The sequence below is a fragment of the Giraffa tippelskirchi genome, chromosome 2 (genome assembly GCF_054371585.1).
Source record: "Giraffa tippelskirchi isolate mGirTip1 chromosome 2, T2T-mGirTip1v1.2.pri, whole genome shotgun sequence".
Classification (NCBI taxonomy): domain Eukaryota; kingdom Metazoa; phylum Chordata; class Mammalia; order Artiodactyla; family Giraffidae; genus Giraffa; species Giraffa tippelskirchi.
In genome coordinates, this window is record NC_137276.1 from 104772875 (window position 1) to 104792310 (window position 19436).

At 45.6% G+C, this 19436-nt stretch overlaps 1 protein-coding gene across 1 annotated transcript in view; it reads left to right on the forward strand.

The window, feature by feature from the left end:
* PCP4 (Purkinje cell protein 4) overlaps positions 1–19436 on the forward strand; it is a 122047-nt gene that overhangs the window by 44224 nt on the left and 58387 nt on the right. Inside the window, exon 2 of the mRNA XM_081574157.1 lies at positions 11719–11916. Coding sequence (XP_081430283.1) covers positions 11908–11916 — 9 coding nt within the window. The 5' untranslated portion in view covers positions 11719–11907. The remainder of the gene's footprint in view (positions 1–11718; positions 11917–19436) is intronic.

Consider the following 19436-nt stretch of genomic DNA (forward strand, 5'->3'; position numbering starts at 1 on the left):
TAGGAGAGCTAGTCATTTATTACCTGCTTCCTGGAACAACCTGCCACTCCCACCTTGGCCCAGGGTAACTCAGGGATGGAGGTGTCAGGCAACTGTGTGAGTGGGGATAAAATGGTCCCTTTATCTCTTTGGGGATGTGTCAGGGATGAGGGAGAGATTCCTTCTTGTCTGCTCTGGAAATGCACTCTAGTTTTCTTGATTTCTGGAAGCGAGTGACCCTAGTTCCTGCCTGGCTCCAATGATAACCACTGAGCCATGCCCTGGATGGACACAGTGGTCAGTAACAGAAGATGCACTCTGGGGAGTGTTCTTTGGGTCAGCTCTCAGGCAGCCAGTGATAGTGCCCATGAAGTCCCTCCTGGCCAACCCCTTAGTTCAGCCCAGTTCTCATCTGTAAGAATTCTCCACGAGTAACAGGACAATCCAGTGTCTCAGAAGCTACAACTTTTCCTTTTTAGACCAATGTCCAGAATCGCCTCCTTTCTCTACCTGGCTGCCTGACTCCAAGGTCCTCATTTCGCTGGCCCTGCCTAACTCCCCTCACCTGAAGCATGATGTATTTACACATAATCTCCGATCCTTTACATTCCTTGGCTCTGGACCTCTTTCTCTCTCCTCCTGCAGTCAGTGATTCTTTAGGGGACCTTCTGGGGAACTTTCACTTGCTCCTTCCTCCTGTATCTTGACTCTGCCTTCCCTCCAGCCTCTCCTGGTCCTTGGTCCTCCCCAAGACAAACTTTACACAAGGTGAGTGTCATCTTCCTCCTCACTGCTAGGGGTCCTCCCTTCTTCCAGGGGTAAGCCCCTTCCTGTAGCCATTCATCAGGTCTCTCTCTCTCTACCCACCCTAGGCTGGTATCCTGCCATGTCTCTGGTTGCTCTTTCAATAGTTCAAGTACTTTATGAAGTTTTAGATATTTTTCCATGGCCCTAGGGATCAAAGCATGCACAGGTTCTGGAAGAATTACATGTCCCCAGAGATCTTATTGATATTGAAGAACTGATGGTTTTGAACTGTGGTGTTGGGGAAGACTCTTGAGAGTCCCTTGGACTGCAAGAAGATCCAACCAGTCCATCCTAAAGGAGATCAGTCCTGAATATTCATTGGAAGGACTGATGCTGAAACTGAAGCTCCAATCCTTTGGTCACCTGATGTGAAGAGCTGACTCATTAGAAAAGACTATGATGCTGGGAAATATTGAAGGCAGGAGGAGAAGGGGAAGACAGAGGATGAGATAGTTGGATGGCATCACTGACTGGATGGACATAAGTTTGCTCTGGGAGTTGGTGATGGACAGGGAAGCCTGACATGCTGCAGTCCATGGGGTCACAGAGAGTCAGACACAACTGAGCGACTGAACAACAACAACAAGAGATCCTATTAAAGGCATTGCTATCACTATTAAAAAATATGTGTTTATGGGAGAGTGTGCAGCAAGCTTGGGAGTGGCTGTAAATGACATTCTGGCCTTTAGACCATTCAGGCCAAAATAGAGCCATAGAATAGAATGTTATCATTCAAAAAACAACAAAATTCTGTAAAGCAATTATCCTTCAATTAAAAAATAAATAAATTAAGAAATTAGTTTTGCTTTGTAGGCTCCTGTTTGCAAAAGCTGTTTTTCATCAGATGAATGAAAGCTTTTTTTCTGGTTAATTTCTTTATGTAATGAAAATTACCTTGCCTTCTGAGATCCAAGTATATGATGGCATTCATGCATTTTTTAAGCTTCCTTCTCCACAATTATGCCTCAGTCAGAATATCTCATTTATGAGCCTAGTGACCCTGTGGCCACTCTGGTGGAAACATTGCCCCCACTCCCTCAGCTGCTTAACTAGAGAATTAAATTTTTCCAAAGACTTTATTTCACTGAATTTAATCGACTGAGATTTTTTTTTTCTAATTTTTGCTATATCAGTATTAAGTTCTTTGGTGTGATTCAGTATTTGGAATTATTTAAAGCAAGTGCTTATATTAAATGGAGTGAACTTATCATTTTTAATGCTAATGTTTTGCAGTCTTGAAATGATTAAAATGACAGGAAGGTTTTGCAGAGGTCAAGTGTGAATATCATTTTTGCTTTCATTTTGAAAGATTTTAGCACAATTTCCTATCATCTATTGACATATACATTAGGCCCAGTGAGTGGGCATCATATATAATTCTTCCATGACCCATTTAAATTGTGTTCAGTTTAGGGGGTACCTCTGGGTATGGTTATGGTTACCTCTGGTTATGATTATGTACTTTCTGTGTTTTCTTTTCTCCAGCCCATAACCTTGAGACAGACAGACACACACACACACACACACACACACACACACACACACAATCTTTATTTTGTTGGTTGAACCAGCACAACCCTGGTACAAGGAATGTACTCTATTGAGTTTTGAGGGACTGAGACAGTGGGGTCAACTATTTTATACACCTAAGAAGAAAAACCATGATCAAATTTTTAAATTTTACTACCATATAAACTATTCGTTTTCTCAAGAGCAAACAGTTGGATGGTCTGAATACGGGGAATTGAAAGTTATATTGTGGGTGAGTAGCAACAATGAAGTGACCCGTTCCCTGGTACTTAATTTCTGGATCACTTGGGGTTTCTCATGGAGACGCTGTGTGAGATGCAAGACCCATTTCATCCTGCGTGACCCATGAGGATGTCTCCCAGGCACCCTCGTGACCATGGGCTGATCATGTAGTATTCACAAATCCTCCTAACTTCTCACCCCTGACAGACATTTCCCCGACACCAGTGAATCTAGGCATGTTATCATATTTTGGACACTCAAGCACACACATTTTCGACTGGGCCAGCTCCCAACCCCAGGTCAGAGTCGGCTTTCTCCCACTGCCCCCAGCACTTGTGTGTCAGGTTGTACCTGTAAGTAGACTCTGAGGTGGAGGTTAGAATACTCACAGGGTGATGGGATATGACAAGTGTCCTGTTATCACAGCAATGTGGAAATTGTGAGTAATGTTTCCCCTGCCACACTGCTAAACAAAGGATGCTGCAGTCATCAGCTTCTACAGCCAGGCCAACGGTGAGCCCTGAGGGGACTCAGGATGGAGATGAACCAGTTGCCAAGCCCTCACCCCTGGCAGTCACCCTGACTGTGCACCCTGAGGGGGTTCAAGATGGAGAAAAGCAAGGTGCTGGCTCTAGATATTTAAAGTGAAAAGCAGAAGTGTTAGTTACTCAGTCGTGTCTGACTCTTTGCAACTCTATGGACTGTAGCCCCCCAGGCTCCTCTGTCCGTGGAATTCTCCCAGAAAGAATACTGGAGTGGGTTGCCATTCTTTTCTCCAGGGGATCTTCCCAACCCAGGGATCAAATCTGCATCTCCTGCATTACAAGTGGATTTTTTTTTAACATTTGTGTCACCTGGGAAGCCCCCTATATATTTAAGGTGCACATCAAAGGAGTGATCTCCATGAGTCCACACTCTTGCATCTTCCCATACATACAAGAGTGCTAAAGTCATCAACCTGAGATGTTATCTTTAATTATCAGCCATCTTTTGATGTTCTGACTACCTGGTCTTTGTAGTAAAAACTCCTATATATCCTGGTTCCCCCCTTACCTCTTCAAAGCAGTCCCTCAGAGCTATCTGAGATGCTGTGTCCCAGGCTTAAATGCTCAGCTTTGCTTGCCATGTAAAACGTAATTCTCAACTTTTAGGTTGTGCACTTTTTTTTGGTCCACAGGGTGAAGGCCAGGGTAGGACTGGGGTGGGGGATGTGGGCTGTGACTGCAGCAGACTCACAGGAAGTTTCAGAGCTAGGATGGAGGACCCTGGAGAATTGTCACGAATTGGGCAAGGGATCCAGGCCTTTGTTGGATGTGGACGTGTCATTAGAAGAGCACTGTGGCTTTGGGTGAGGCAGCTTCCTTGCGCTGAGGGCAGGCTCCCAGGGGACTGAGGGCAGGGCTGGGTTCATCACCATCATCGACACTGAGCAGCTGGGGAGTGACACTTCAGTCCTGGGAGGGCAGGAGCCTGAGGGTGGCCACCAGAGCATCTTCCACAGAAAGAACTTCCGCCATGGTCCAAGACTGCCTGGGCTTCCGTGATAGAGAACCATGCAGTGGGAGGCTTAAACAGCAGACACTTACCATCTCACAGTCTGGAGGCTGGAAGTCCAAGGTCAAAGTGCCAGCAGCATCAGTGTATCCAGGGACCTCTCTCCTTGGCATGTAGATGGCCATCTCCTCCCAGTGTCCTCACATGGTTGTCCCTCTGGGTGAGTCTGTGTCCTGACCTCCCCTTCTCATAAGGACACCAGCCACATTGGGCCAAGGTCCATCTATATGACTTCATTTTGCCTTCATCATCTCATGAAACATCCTACCTCCAAAATAATGCAGTGGGAGTAGGAGGTGGGTGGGGAGCACAATTTAGCCTGTAACACTGGACAAGTGGGCTGGCTCTGCAGAACCACTGATTTGAAATTTCGAGGACAGTGTCTGGAGAGTAAATTGGGAGGGGCTCACCTGTGGAGGAAGGAAAGACAGGGGAACTAATTAAGGGCTGAACAAAGCACAATTCTGAATATTGTCACTGTCGGCCTTAGAGAAAGGGCTCTTTGAACATAAATACCTACTGACCTTTCCAACAAAGAGTGAACTGTGGGGGGTGGCACACCGGCTCTGAGAGCCTTCCAGGAGGCTTCACCCTGGGGGCTGACTCGCACATTTAATTGGGCGAAAAGGGACTGCAGGTTGTAAGATGACATTTTCATCTGTAAACAGGGAGTGACTTAGGCCTTGAGAATACTAGTGGCTGCAGATGAGATTGGAGCAATTGAAACTAGAGGATGAGATGACAGAGGTCCATGGAACCGTGGCCAATGGACTCGATGCATACCAGTCCCATTCCTCTAGAATCCCTCTTTTTTCCTTCTGAGGGAGCCTTTGTAAGGAAAGAGTGACCTCACTGAGGGTCAGGTAGGGTGGAAGTTTGGATAAGTAAACTCACGTTGTTTTAAGTGCAACAGAGAGACATGGGGTGGGTGGGAGAGAAGAGAAAGCACAGAGACAATAAACCTGCAATGCCAGGATGGCAGCTGTGTGACATTTGCTAAAACATTGGAAGACCACGACCGAATATTTCCATTAATCTATTTTTTCTTTAAAAAGGCAATAAAACACAGGTCATGGAGGTTTACAAGAGATTAGTCATGCCAGTAATTTATTTATTTATATTTGTTTTATAGTAAGTCCTTTTGGTTACCTATTTTATTTTTTTAATTAAGCTTTTTATTTATATTGGAGCATAGCCAATTATGGGCTTCCCTGATGGCTCAGACATTAAAGAATCTGCCTGCAATGTGGGAGACCCAGGTTCGATCCTTGGGTTGGAAAGATCCCCTGGAGAAGGAAATGGAAACCCACTCCAAGTATTCTTGCCTGGGAAATCTCATGGACAGAGGAGCCTGGTAGGCTATGGTCCTTGGGGCTGCAAAAGAACTGGACACGACTTAGAGACTAAATAACAACAACAAAAACTCAAGGAGAGACTAAATTTTTGCAAACAGCACACACATGAATGAAGCATTACAATAAAGAAATGCTTCCAGGAGAGGTTTGTTGAATAAGGTTGCATTTCCGCACTTGTAAATACAACCAAATTGAAGGCAGAGGAGAAGGGAATGACAGAGGATGAAACGGTTGGATAGCATCACTGACTCAATGGACATGAGTTTGAGCAAGCTCTGGAAGTTGGTGATAGACAGGGAAGCCTGGCGTGCTACAGTCCATGGGTTCACAGACAGTTGGACACGATTGAGCGACTGAACTGACTGAGATACAACCAGGGTAACCTCCTGGCTCTGGACCACATGACATCTAGAGGTTGGAGACAGGTGGACTCTGTAGGAGAGATTGTTAATAAAATTGAAGGCAGCAGGAAACAAGGTAGGGGATCAAAGACTGGAGCCCACTGGGGCCTCCCATTAAGGTAGAGATGCTCAGACTCTGGGTTGGGGACCTATAGTCACCAAGGGACCATAGTTGGCTTCTGGTTGGGGAGCAGTAAAGGCAGAAGGAAGGGGGCAAACAAGTCACTGATACTGGGCTGGTGAATTGCTCCATCAGAGTGACACATTTTCTGTCTGTCCTGAAACCTTCCATGGTTAGGGATTAGGACAGAGCTGTGACTGCACATGGTGGCCACCAAAAGCCACAGAGGATGAAGAGGCAGAGAAGCGAAGGAGGAGAAATGAAAGAGGAGATGGGTTTTCTTAAAGTCCCCACACCTCCTGCCATTGTATGCCAATGATGCATTGGGTATGAAAGTCTGATGAAAAGCCTTAGGTCATCAATATATAGTCTCCCTATAAATAAGCCCAAAGGAAGATTTGAAAGATTGCCTGGTCCAACTCTGCACCTTCAGGCGGGCCCATGCTTCCAAGAAAATGAAAATAATCTGTCCATATTATATATTTTTTCATAAATTGCAGAACCACATGTCTGTATTTTAATTCAGCAAGGCTGAAGAATTCCCCCAGATCTAATATATGAAGCTGTAGATCTAATTCTCCTGAAGTTCTTTCAAAATTTATTTCCCAGCTCAATATATTTAGTGTATATATTTTTGCTTAGGTTGGCAGATGTGAGGTTTTAATATTTCTATGTTACTAGCGCAGGAAATGAGACTCTGAGGAATGTGGAGGCTTGGCCAAGGTCATAAGGCAAACGATTGCTCACGTCAAGGATTAAAGTTCTAAGCTTCTGGTTCCTGGCTCCATCTACCATGTAAGATGGTGTTTGGTTGACCTAAGGAGAGTCATTGGATAGGGATGTGTTGAAGCTATTTAAATAAGATTGTTATTAATACATGTAAGAGTCAGCAATGACTCTGCACATCCTAACAGGGGATAGGGGAAGTAGGGGCAGGTGGTAAGAGTGAGTCTGAGAATCTGGGAAGGAGTGAGTGGTGTGTGTGTGTGTGTGTGTGTGTGTGTGTGTGTGTGTGTGTGTGTGTGTGTGTGTGTGTGTGTGTCCTCTCACTGCTTCAAGCAGTGATTCTCAAACTTGACTGCTCATCGGAACCACATTATTGATGTTCAGTCACTCAGTCATGTCCGACTCTTTGTAACTGCTGCTGGACTGCAGCACCCCAGGCTTCCCTGTCCATCACTATCTCCCTGAGTTTGCTCATACTCATGTCCATTGAGTTGGTGATGCCATCCAACCATTTCATCCTCTGTTGCCCCCTTCTCCTGCTGCCTTTAATCTTTCCTAGCATCAGGGTCTGTTCTGATGAGTTGGCTTTCACATCAGGTGGCCAAAGTATTGGAGCTTTAGCATCAGCATCAGTCCTTCCAATGAATATTCAGGGTTGATTTCATTTAGGATTGACTGGTTTGGTCTCCTTGCAGTCCGAGGGGCTCTCAAGAGTCTTCTCTAGGACCACAATTTGAAAGCATCAGTTCTTTAGTACTCAGTATTTTTTATGGTCCAAGAGCATCCATTTATTATCTATTACCCTTGTCCTTGGGGAGTCTAAGACAAGGGTCAGGAAGGCTTTGCTATCCTTGGTCTTATGGCTGGTTGTATTGGGGTGCCACTGCCCCAAGAGCATATATGCGGCTGGCTGGGAGTTGTGGTCCAAGAGTCCATCTAGGGACGTGATGGAGGAGCACTGAGTGCCAGGGTGCCCACGGAACTGGCCAGTGAGCATGATGGAGACGTGTGGGGTGCACCCTCAGATGTGTCCTGTGTCACTCATGGGCACTGACTTCTCAGGGATGGCTTAATTTTCCCTCTGTGGTCACATTCAGCATCTGCCTTGTGTCTTTTAAAGCAGACACAACCTCATAACTCATGAACAAGAGATAGCTATGTTACCAAAGATGCCCTGGGGAAATGGTGCTGGTGGTGGTTTAGTCGCCAAGTCATGTCTGACTCTTGCAATCCCATGGACTGTAGCCTACAAGGCTCCTTTGTCCACTGGATTCTCCAGGCAAGAATACTGGAGTGGGCTGCCGTTTCCTTCTCCAGCCCTGGGGAAATGAATAGTGTTAAGTTGTGTGTCAAGTCCACACAATGAAATTCCCCATAAGGTTCTTCTAGCCATTCCTGGAGTCTTCCCCAAGTGTTTGTAGGTCATCCATGTACTTGGTTGAGTCACCATAACAACGTACTGCAGGGTGAGAGGCTTAACCAATAGAAAGTTGTTTTCTCTCAGTTATGGAGCCTGGCAGTCTGAGATCAAGGTGTGGGTGGGGCTTGTGTCTCCTGATGCCTCTCTTCTTGGCTTGTAGATGGCCATCTTCTCCCTGTGTCCCCATGAAATGAGGGCATCTTCTCCCTGTGTCCTCATCTCTGAAATGAGACCAGGTCCAAATTTCCTCTTCTTATAAGACACCAATCCTGTTATACTTGAGCCCACCCATATGATCTCAATTTGCCTTAGTTACCTCTTTTAAGACCCTATCTCCAAGTATAGTCACATTCAGAAGTACAAGGGGTTAGGACCTTAATATATGAATTTTGTGTCCGTGCTCAGTCACTAAGTCATGTCCGACTCTTTGTGACCCCATGGACTGTAACCCGCCAGGCTCCTCTGTCCATGGGATTTCCCAGGCAAGAGTACTGGAGTGGGTTGCCATTTCTTCTGCCAGGGGATCTTCCTGACCCAGGGATTGAAACCATATTTCTTACATCTCCTGCATTGACAGGTGGATTCTTTACTACTGCTCCACCTGGGGAGCCATGAATTTTGGGGGGATACAATTCAGCCTATAACATCATTCATTCTCTCTTTCATAACCTACATAATCCCCTGGTTTGTCCCAAACAATTGTAGGCTCTGCTCAGTAAAGCCACAGCCCACAGTCTGGCACCACCAATTCTAGCCTGTCTTCTTGGAAGCTCCAGCAACGACGTACTCACTGCTTCTCAACCCCAAGCTCTTGCAGTTCTAGTGTCTGCACTAGAGCCAGAGCAACAGAACACAGGCTGCTGCTCTGTGTCCCTTCTCTTGTCCCTTGTGCCTGAGCTCAGCCCACACAACCACGGGACCCGTCAAGACTGCCACTGGGAGACTCCCCCTCCCCTTCCAGGCACTGGGTGCTCAGAATTCCCACCCACTGAGGCGTCCCTGCAGAGGGTGTGGTTCTGCGCCTCAAGGGGAGGACGGAGCCCTGCCCTTCCTCCTCCAGTCTGTGGTACATCAGCGGGCAGCACTGTGGACTTGGTTCTTGACCTTGACTTCCTCTTCCCAACTCCCCTTCCTAAGCCCCTGGGGAGTCCTAAAAGCAACCTGCCTGGGTTCTCCCGTGTGTGAAATTGGGGACAGAATTTTGAGAAGTATGCTGTCAGGATGGGCTGGCAGGCAGATGCTTTGAGAGCTTGCAAATGCTTCGTGTGGTTAGGATATGTATGTATTTGCATAACTTATATATTAAACCCATTTATCTTGCTCTGTGAAATAGGAATTATTATAATGAATGTACCAATTTTCCCACTGAAAGGGGACTTTCTATAGACACAGTTCCCACGTAAAGTGGCTATAAATGAAGAAGGTGGGTTCACAAGCCATAGGAGACTCCTGCTTCTTTCTTCTTCGTGGTCCTGCTCACTGGTGTTCACAAAGCTCAGACAAGGGCTCAGACCCAGCGCTTCTTTGTCAGCCTCCTTGAGCAGCCTGTGCTCAATGGTTTTGAAGTTTCCATCTGGTGGTCACACTGTTCATTGTATTTATCTGTTCTGTTTTCATCTTGAAATGTGCATTCTGGCTCCAACACTGCAAAAACCATGCACAAGCTTCTTCTTAGATGGTGACCAGAGGGGCTCTGTTCTCTCCTTTTACCTCACTTTTATTCTTTGATATGAAGCTCATCAACCCTCCCCTTGGGAACTGGGGAGCTGCCAGCAGGGCCAGGACCAAAGTGGCCCAATCCTGGTGCCCAGGGCACACAATTTAAGGAGGCACTAGCCTTCAGGTGTGAGCAAGTGCAGCGCTGGCATTTGCAGGAACCTGATCGTGAGTGCCTCCTTAAATCTTGCACCTGCCCTGCAGTTACCGGTTCTTACTTCCTTCACCAAACTCAGAAAGTAGCTTCTATGGATCCAGCTTGTGGGGATTCAAACAGTAGGTCACCCAACTATTCCCAGGTCCCCCTAGGGTATCTGCATTTCAGGGTGGTTGTGAGGCAGAGTTGGTGGGACCTCACCCCCAAGCAGTCACTGTGGGTTATCCCCAGGCAGTGAGTAAGGATGACCAGGAAAGAACTTGGAGAGGATTAGGGTTTACATGATTGTTGGGGTGGAGAGGAAGGGGTTCCTGCTGGGAAAAGAAAGCCTGGAGAAGGAGGGCATAGAGGTAGCATGAAAGCCCTCTGGGGTGTCAGGTGAGAGAGGGAGGGGCTGTGGAGGAGGATGTTGGAGGCAGAGGCTGCTGGGGTGATGGCTGGATGGAAACCAATGGAGGAGAGTCAGAAACAGGGCTCTGATTAACATCAATTCTATGAGCGACTGTGGATGGAGTGTCTGTGCTCCAGATGACAGGTGAAGCCCATGGAACATCTGAGGATCATACTGTGGTACCCAGGTCCTCATTTATTTGTCTACACCAGCTGTTTGGTAGCCATCACTTGGATATGTTTGCATATCTGGTGGGTCCTTTCCATGTGAGGAGTTACTCTTATTTTTTGAAGTATTTGCCATGAGAAGGCATTCTTGTTAGTGTGCTGAGGCTCCTACTTGAATTTGGACAAAATTGAAGCCAGCAAGTTGCAGGCAGGTGTCCTGACTAGTGATGGACCAAGGAGACAGGCAGCCACATTATCTTAGATCTGAGAATCAGCTGCATTCCATTCTGTAACATCTGCCTTGTCAAAGTCAAGGGCCCACGCAGATGCTGCTCAGGGTCTTAGCAGTCCAGTTCATTTCAGTTGCTCAGTCTTGTCCGACTCTTGGCGACCCAATGGTCTGCAGCATACCAGGCTTCCTTGTCCATCACCAACTCCCGGAGTTTGTTCAAACTCATGTCCACTGAGTCAGTGATGCCATCCAACCATCTCATCCTCTATTGTCCCCTTCTCCTCCTGCCTTCGCTCTTTCACAGCATCAGGGTCTTTTCCAAGGAGTCAGTTCTTCGCATCAGGTGGCCAAAGTATTGGAGTTTCAGCTTAGCAGTCCAGACCTGGGCAAAAGGATCTTCACTACCAGGCTGGATGGTCAGATTCCAGGGTCAAAGCCAAGTCTTCTCCAGCACTGGTGAGGCTATCACACCCACACCTACTCCCTAGGGGAATGCTCTCCTCTGAGGAGTCACAGTGTGACTCTCCAAGTCCATGACCCCAACTGCTCACATCCTTTCATCAGAGATGAGTACCTGGGGTGCAGGCAGGCTGGAAGATTTGGGGTTGGAGAAGGAGGAGCAGAAAATGCTCAACTCTGAAAGCTGAGATTGTGCTACGAAGGGCAGGTGCCTCCCAAGTAAACCTGGGGGTTGCTGAGTGGCTAGCATCAGGATTTTCAGAACTGCTCTTCCTTCCAAAAACAAACCTTCTGCTTGCTGACATTGAAAGTGTATTTTCCACGTGTCTAAATCCCGTACCCCTTGGAATTATGAAGAGTGACAAATCTGTGATGATCTCTGTGCTTCCTACTTGGACTATCTTGTCATCTGTCCTTTCTTTCCCTCCCTGGCGGGGCTTGGAGCCCTGAGCCAGCCTGCCTTTCTCCTTTGCTCCACTAGGTGGCCCTGGGAGCTCTCAGATATCTGCCAGGCGTTCAGACAGGTGAATGAATCTCATTGGCTCAGAGGAAGCATGATGCCACCAGGCAGCCCTTTTTAAGAAAAAAGCCAGAGCGGGGAGCAGCGAGCCCTGAGCAGTGCTCTCTGTGTGGCCGGTGGGGATACGGAGCTGCCTGTTGTTACAGCATCATGAGTGAGGTGAGTGCATCTTCCACTCTGGGAGGGAAACCTGTGGGTGAGACGGGGCAAAGTTACACTCAGAAAATGTGAAGGGCTTCCAAGTGGTGAGAGCACGTCGACCCTGGAGCTATTTACCTGGAAGACTGACTCTGTCCCTATCTGGGTTTGCATGGCAAGTGCAAAAATTGGTTAAGTTGCAACTTTTACAAATTCAAAATGAAAGGGATTCATTGTTTGCTTCTGATTGAATTGTGAGTTGGAAAGTGCTTTGGGATTTAGACCTCAGGAGAGAAGGCTGAGTGAGTGTTTTTAGTCTCTTGCAAAGATTTGTCCTCTTGTGGTGTGTGGGTCTTCACATGTCTTCCTTGGTGGGTACCTTTCAGAATGTGAGCAGGCTGGCCATCTGGTGAAAGTCAGCCTTGGAAGAGAAGCAAGGGGAGGATTGCATTGTATGGTCCTGTGGAAACCTTGCCTGTACAAACTACATCTGCGGTTAATCAGAGTAAAACCAGGAGAGAAATGCAAGTCCAATGAACCACGAAAAATCTGTGTGTATGGGTGTGTGTGTCTAAGATGGGAGAGACCCTGGGAGAAGAGGGGCTGCAGTTTTCAACTGAAAGTCACTGAGCTGCATCTGTTTACGAAGAAGAGAGTTTGTTGGGGGGAGGGACAAACTGAATGCTCACTGTATTTTTTAAAAGATCATATTCTCTGTCTTTACAAAAAGGCAGATTTGGGGTTGTATAGCGTCACCCTCTAATTTGCACTTGGTAACCAAGACAAATCCATTTTCATTTCCTTTTGGTTGGCACTTAAATCGTTACTTTTTAGATCTTTTATTTTGTCTGTCTTCTCTTTTTAACAGACGGGTGAACCTTTTTTGGAAATCTACAGTAAAATTAACAACTTCAAAAATAAAATGCCTCTTTCCTGCTTTCATATGTCAAATGGGTGACTTTTGATATAAAGGATCGCCTGCAATGCAGGAGACCCGGGTTTGATCCCTGGGTTGGAAAGATCCCCCGGAAAAGGGAATGGCAATCCACTCCAGTATTTCTTGCCTGGAAAATTCCATGGACAGAGGAGCCTGGTGGGCTACAGTCTATGGGGTCACAAAGAGTCAGACATGACTGAATGACTTACATATATATGTATATACATATACAGTAAAATTAACAACTTCAGCAATAAAATGCCTCCTTTCTGCTTTCATTTCTCTGATGGGTGACTTTTGATATAAGCATGACAGGAAGGCAGAGTAGACAAAGTGTTATGGGATTTAGGAATTGGGTTTGGGATGGAGCCAAGGGCAAGGAAGAGGGCAAGTATGGATGGAAGAGGGGAAGGCAGGGTTATTCCAGAAGCAACAAGGGTGACCACCATGGCATCTCCTGTTTGCCCAGCATCCCTAGAACCAAGCAGGGTATCTAGTTGTCTTATTTGAACTTCCTTACAACCCCGTGAATTAGAATAGAATTACCATGTGCGGGCTAAGTTGCTTCAGTCATGTCTGACTCTGTGTGACACTATGGACTGCAGCCTTCAAGGCTCCTCTGTCCATGAGATTCTCCAGGCAAGAATACTGGAGTGGGTTGCCGTGCTCTCCTCCAGGGGATCTTCCTGACTGAAGGTCTTATGTCTCCCGCATTGGCAGGGGGGTCCTTCACCACTAACGTCATCTGGGAATAAGTGAGTGCTGTTATGATTCCCAACTGACAGATGAGGAAACTGAGGCACAGGTCAAGGTCAGTTGGCCCAAAGCCACCAGCTCGTGAAGGGTAGAGTCAGGACTTGGGTGGGTCTTGATGTCTAAACGGCACATGGAATTTCCTGGTCCATGTGAACGATGGGTGCCAGAGAAGGAGAAAGAGGTGGAGGGCGGGGGTGAGCGTAGAGGGAGAGGCCAAGAAGCTGGGCCTCCTGGTCCTGAATGCTCACATGAGGGGCTTTCTGCAGACTCAATGGAGATTCCAGAAGCTTCTCTGTTTGCACCAGCTCACCTTGCTTGTGAGTAGCAGGAACAACTGTGTGGAGTGGGGTTTTTATATACAACTTAATAGGTTCGTGTAGAGGGGCTTGGAAACCTGTGCAGCCCAGGGGCCTCCCTGTGTTTGATCAGGTTGGCTAAAGGGGACCCTTCAGGAATGGGGAACTTCCTGCTGGTTCTCCCCTCTGGCTGTCACCCCATCTTCAGCAGAGTCTCCTTGCTCAGCATCTGGAGCTTTCTAGAATGCCTCAGCTTTGGCGGTGTTCACTTAACTGTGGGTCCTCAGGGAGACAGCAAGTATCCCAGAGCTCACCCATCATTAGGATCACAACCTCATTTCTGCTGAACCTGTAATTAGGGCAGTTCTGCAGCCATGGCCCTGCCCCCCAGCATCCATCAGATGCCTTGCCGGGGCTCTTCCAAGAACTCTGTCTCTTTCCTTTAATGTTGATAAACTCCCACAGTGTCTCACATCTTGAACTCCCTTTGCTGCCACCCGCCTCACCCCAGCCCCCCTCACCTTCCTGCCTCCCACATGGGTTCCCTGCTCAGGTCACGTGCAGCCCCGTCCTCTGGGTGACCAGCTCCCTGGCTCATCTCCCAGTTTCTTAGGAGTGTTCTCCTCGGAGGGCAGGAATTGGTCCTTTGACTCAAACTTAAATCTACTTAAAACGTTTAATAAATTTGAACAGAAGCTCCTTTCTGGGTAGAGGACTGGATCTCCCCTCCCTTCTCCTCAAGCTTTTCTTTAGTTAGATGAATTCCATGTGGCTTCCGGTTTTAATAACTCTCAGGTGGGTATGGATTTCAGATGATCATTTACTTACCCATGTAACTAATTGCCCCAGAGAGCCAAAGCAGTGGATTTTCTCAGACTTTCCTACGACTTTGGGTTTTATTTGAGTCTGATGGGCACCTCATTCCTGCTCCAGATGTTCAGGTTTATCTCCTGCTCTAGAAATTCTGAGGTTCACAGCTGGGCTGGGAGGAGAGGCTCCCCAATGGCTAAATGCTCTCCGGAGCGGGCTCTCTGAGTTCTTGCAGCCTTTCATGAGGGGATTGAGCCTGCAGCTTGCTTCAAACTAGGTGACTTTAGGACAACACAACATCTTCTTTTTCCCTTTTGACAATGCTTTATGGGGGAAATAGCATGTGATTGAAAAGAGCAGCTCATGTGTAGCAAGGCAAGTAAAGTCCAAATTTAGGGCAACATGACAGAGTGGAGGTGGTTGGCGGGGGTGTCTAATTTGCATTTCGGTATTAAAGTGTGCCAGAGGTGCCTGGAGCAATCTATGAGATGAGCTGCAAGATCGCTTAGCAGGGATCAAGATGCAGGCTTAGGTACATTTGCTGGATCAGAAATCCTATCCACCACGGTTGAAGTTTAAAAAATGCATTCTCATCTTTCCCCACCAGATTTCCCACACAGGGAGAAGAAAAAGGCTCGCTTTGTTTAGTGACCTAATAATACCATTTGAAATAAGTTCCGCCAATAATGACAGTCAGCCCCATTTTCTCATTCAGGTGTCTTTTTAAGTTGCTTTTCAAAAGAACTGATTTAGTAGAGCCAGGAACAAGAATGTAACACATAACGGCACACGTTTGGAGAGTGGCTTTGCAAAATGACATGTACTTTTTGTGAGGCGGTGGGGTGTTCCCCATTGTATAATACATCCTTGACAGCTGTGAATTAGACTTGAAACCCCTTTGGGAAAGTGGTCTCCTGACCCTTCCTTGTTGCTGTTCATGGTCTCTTTTCTAGCATCGGCTTCGATGGGATGTTGCAATTTGGTGCCAGGTTTCTGGGCCTTTCTCTCTTCCAGACATTGGGGACGACAAAAGAACCGCACCTGTCCAGGTCTGGTTTGAACACAATGAGGAATTAAAGGGCAAATCTTTAGACCCTCATGTGTATCCCAGGTGCGCTGGTGGTAAAGAACCTTCCTGTCAATTCAGGAGAGGTAAAAGAAGCAGGTTTGAGTCCTGGGTTGGGAAAATCCCCTGGAGAAGGAAATGGTAAACTGCTCCAGTATTCTTACCTGGAAAATTCCATGGACAGAGGAGCCTGGAAGGCTACAGTCCTTGGGGTCACAAAGAGTTGGACATGACTGAGCACAGACACACACAGTGTATTCTTAGCACTGAATCAGAAGCTACTTGCCTGATACACTAAATCTCTGAAGCAAGAAGCAAACAGTGAACAGCATTGTTTTGGAAAGAGACTGCAAGGGGGAAGCTATGCCACTTAGATCAGGGGTAGAGAGGATGCACAAGACATGAATTTATTTTTCAAACGTAGCCATTGGTTTAAAATTTGCATATGACACTGGTTTAGGGTTTATCTAACCAGCATTCAGGGTAATCCTTTGGAGAGAGAAATAGTAAGATGAAACAGGTCTGAAGTGAAAATTAGCATAGTTGTGTGTTTCCTGTGATGTAATAGTAAGCTGAAACAGATGCCAATGCGTGAGTAATAGGTTTGCAAGGAACTGTATAATTTAGACCAGTTAAGCACAGATACCGAGGATACCTGCATAAAATGTGCATTTTGCAACTGGCCTCAAAGGCTTAGCAAGAAAAGGTCAAATGAAAATTCAACTTCTTAGGCAATTTTAACCTCACTTGGGGATGGCCCTGCAGCTGAGATACAGGAAGACCCAGCAAGATGCATATGGTTTTGCTGGATCATAGAATGATAGATGTTCTAACTGGGGACATTAGGTCTAGAAAGACTCCAATTACAACTTGAGTCTGAGGTTCAACATTTCCTAAGTAGGAATAGGCCAGTGAAGCAAGAAAGTGTGTTTGTTGGGCTGATGATGGTAATGGAATGCTCTAAGATTGATTTCCCCAATCCTGCATTTCATTAACGGCCACTGTGGGATTAAGAAGTCTCATTGTTTTTCTCTCTTGAATTCTAAGAATGACAGAATGCAAGATGTATGATATTTTTTAGAAAGAAAAATTGAATAAATGACTCACAATTAGAGGTTTAGTGGAATAATGTGATCAAGATGAAGAGGAAACACGGGCTTTTGTAATGGAAAGTGCCTTGAATTTATGATGAACACGTTCTCGGCAGTATTTTTAAAAATTCTAATTTCTGCTATCAGAGCTCTGTCAGAAGTGTTGTCAGAGGTGGAAGGCATTCACAGTTTGTTTGGGGTCTTTCTGTTCTTGGTTCACTGGGCACATTGAACTATTTGAACATCTGAAGAACATCATGAACCCAAGCTTGGGGCTTTCCATTAATTTAGAATGACTTTCTAGAAAAGGCTTCAGAGTGGGGAATAGAAAGATTTTAGGAGATGCATATGCACAGGTTTATATTGTATTTGACTAATATTTTTAAAAAGCAGTGCATTAAAGATCATGCTGTTAAAGTGTTATCTTAATCTGTCTGGGCTGTTGTAATAAAATACCACAGACCGAGTGGCTTATAAAAAATAGAAATTTATTGCTCATAGTGCTGGAGGCTGGTAGTCTGAGATCAGGGTGTTGGAACCTTCACATGATGGGTCTCTTCTGGGTTGTAGATTTCCCACCATATCCTCACCTGCTGGAAGGGGCAAGGGAGTCCTCTGGGGTCTTTTTTTGATAAAGGCACTAATTCCATTTGTGGGCTTCCCAGGTGGCTCAGCAGTAAAAGAATCCACTTGCAATGCAGGCAAGATTACTGGAATGGGTTGCCATGGTCCTTAGAGCATCCCTATTATACTGGGATGTTTAAATATGGCTATTAAATCCTTGGGCTTCCCAGATGGCACTAGAGGTAAAGAATCCACCTGCCAATTCAGGAGACACAGGAGATGTGGGTTCTATCCCTTGTTTGGGACGATCCCTCAGAGAAGGAAATGGCACTCCATTCCAGTATTCTTGTCTGGAAAATCCCATGGACAGAGAAGCCTGGCAGGCTATAGTCCATGGGGTTGCGAAGAATCAGACATGGCTTAGCAACTAAACAACAAACAATGACAAAATCTCAAAATCTCATTCATGAGGGCTCCAACCTCACAATCTGATCACCTCCTAATGCCATCACCTTTGGGTGTTATGATTTCAGCATTCGAATTTTGGCGGAACACAAACATCCAGACCACAGCTAGTATGGGCTGCATTTTATGTATTAGAATTGTCATACCTGGATTGTGAGCTTTCTGATGTCATCCACAGACCCAGCTCCTGGTTTGGCATTTGGGGATGTTCAGTTACTGGATGAATCAGATCAAATGGCTTTTGGGGTGTGGATTTATCAGTTATTGTAACCAACAGACCAGCATTCTCTTTTCTAACTGTTGAGATTTGTGGTCAGGATAGATTTGGAGAGAAAAATTTCTCTCTTTTGTTCTTTACCTCCATGTTTAAAACCTGTGTTTGCCATTTAAATCTTTTTAAATTGGAAATGGGTACATTGTTACACATGTCAAATAAACGCTTTCATGGCTGGCAAAGAAAATGAGAAAAAATAAGAAGAATCTCAATAGAAAGAACTCTTGACATTTGGGTAAATGTCAAGGAAAATAGGGAGCTGAGGGAAGAATGGAGAGTTCTAATATCCTTCAGTTTGGGTCTTTTCTCCATTGAGACTATTTTGCTTCAGATAAGTTCTGTGAAATTCAGACAAAAGCAGTGATAGCCCAAGGTGGTAGAGCTCACGTCTAACTTGAAAAAGGCCCATTATATTGAAATAGAAAACCAATTTGACAGTTAGGAGTTAAGGGTAAATAAGAAATAGTCCAAATTGATCTTTAGTAAGTTAGCTCCATACACCCAATCATAGCCAAATCATAAATTCTGGAACATTGTTGAAGGCACACTATAGAATACAGAAAGCAAGCTGTGTATTTAAATATTATAATTAATACTTAAAATGATGCCCCAATGTTAATACTAAATAAAACAAATAGTACAATTATAGTTGCATATTCATACCATAATAGTTAACAGAGTACCAATGTTAATATTCATTAAAACAAATATTTTAATTATAGTTGTGTATTTAAAATTTTCAGATTACTTTATATTTGAAATAGGAATATAGGACAATTCTATGCAAAAGACATCAATTCATATTTGCTCTCCTGGAAGCTGAACGTTGAATTGTGAATCGAGGACACTGTGCAGTCTATGGGGTCTGCATCCATTTTCCTATATTCCCCATTCATAAACTACTTACCATTCTTCCAGTCTTTGGAATGAAGTGAAGTATAAATAATGAATGGCAAAATGCTGTTCATTTGATTTAATATAGGTGCCTTTTGGATATGGATACATGAATGTATCAGATGGTACTGTGGTAAAGAATCTACCTGCCAGTGCAGGAGACGCAAAAGACGTGGGTTCAATCCTGGGTTGGGAAGATCCCCTGGAATAGGAAATGGCACTCCACTCCAGTATTCTAGTCTGGAAAATCCCATGGAGGTAGGAGCCTTGCAGGCTACAGTCCATGGGGTCACAAAGAGTCGGACACGAATGAGCACACACTCGAGAATGTTGTATAGCTCATTGTTCTGTGTCATAAGCCAAACAAGCTTGCCACACCCATCAAAGG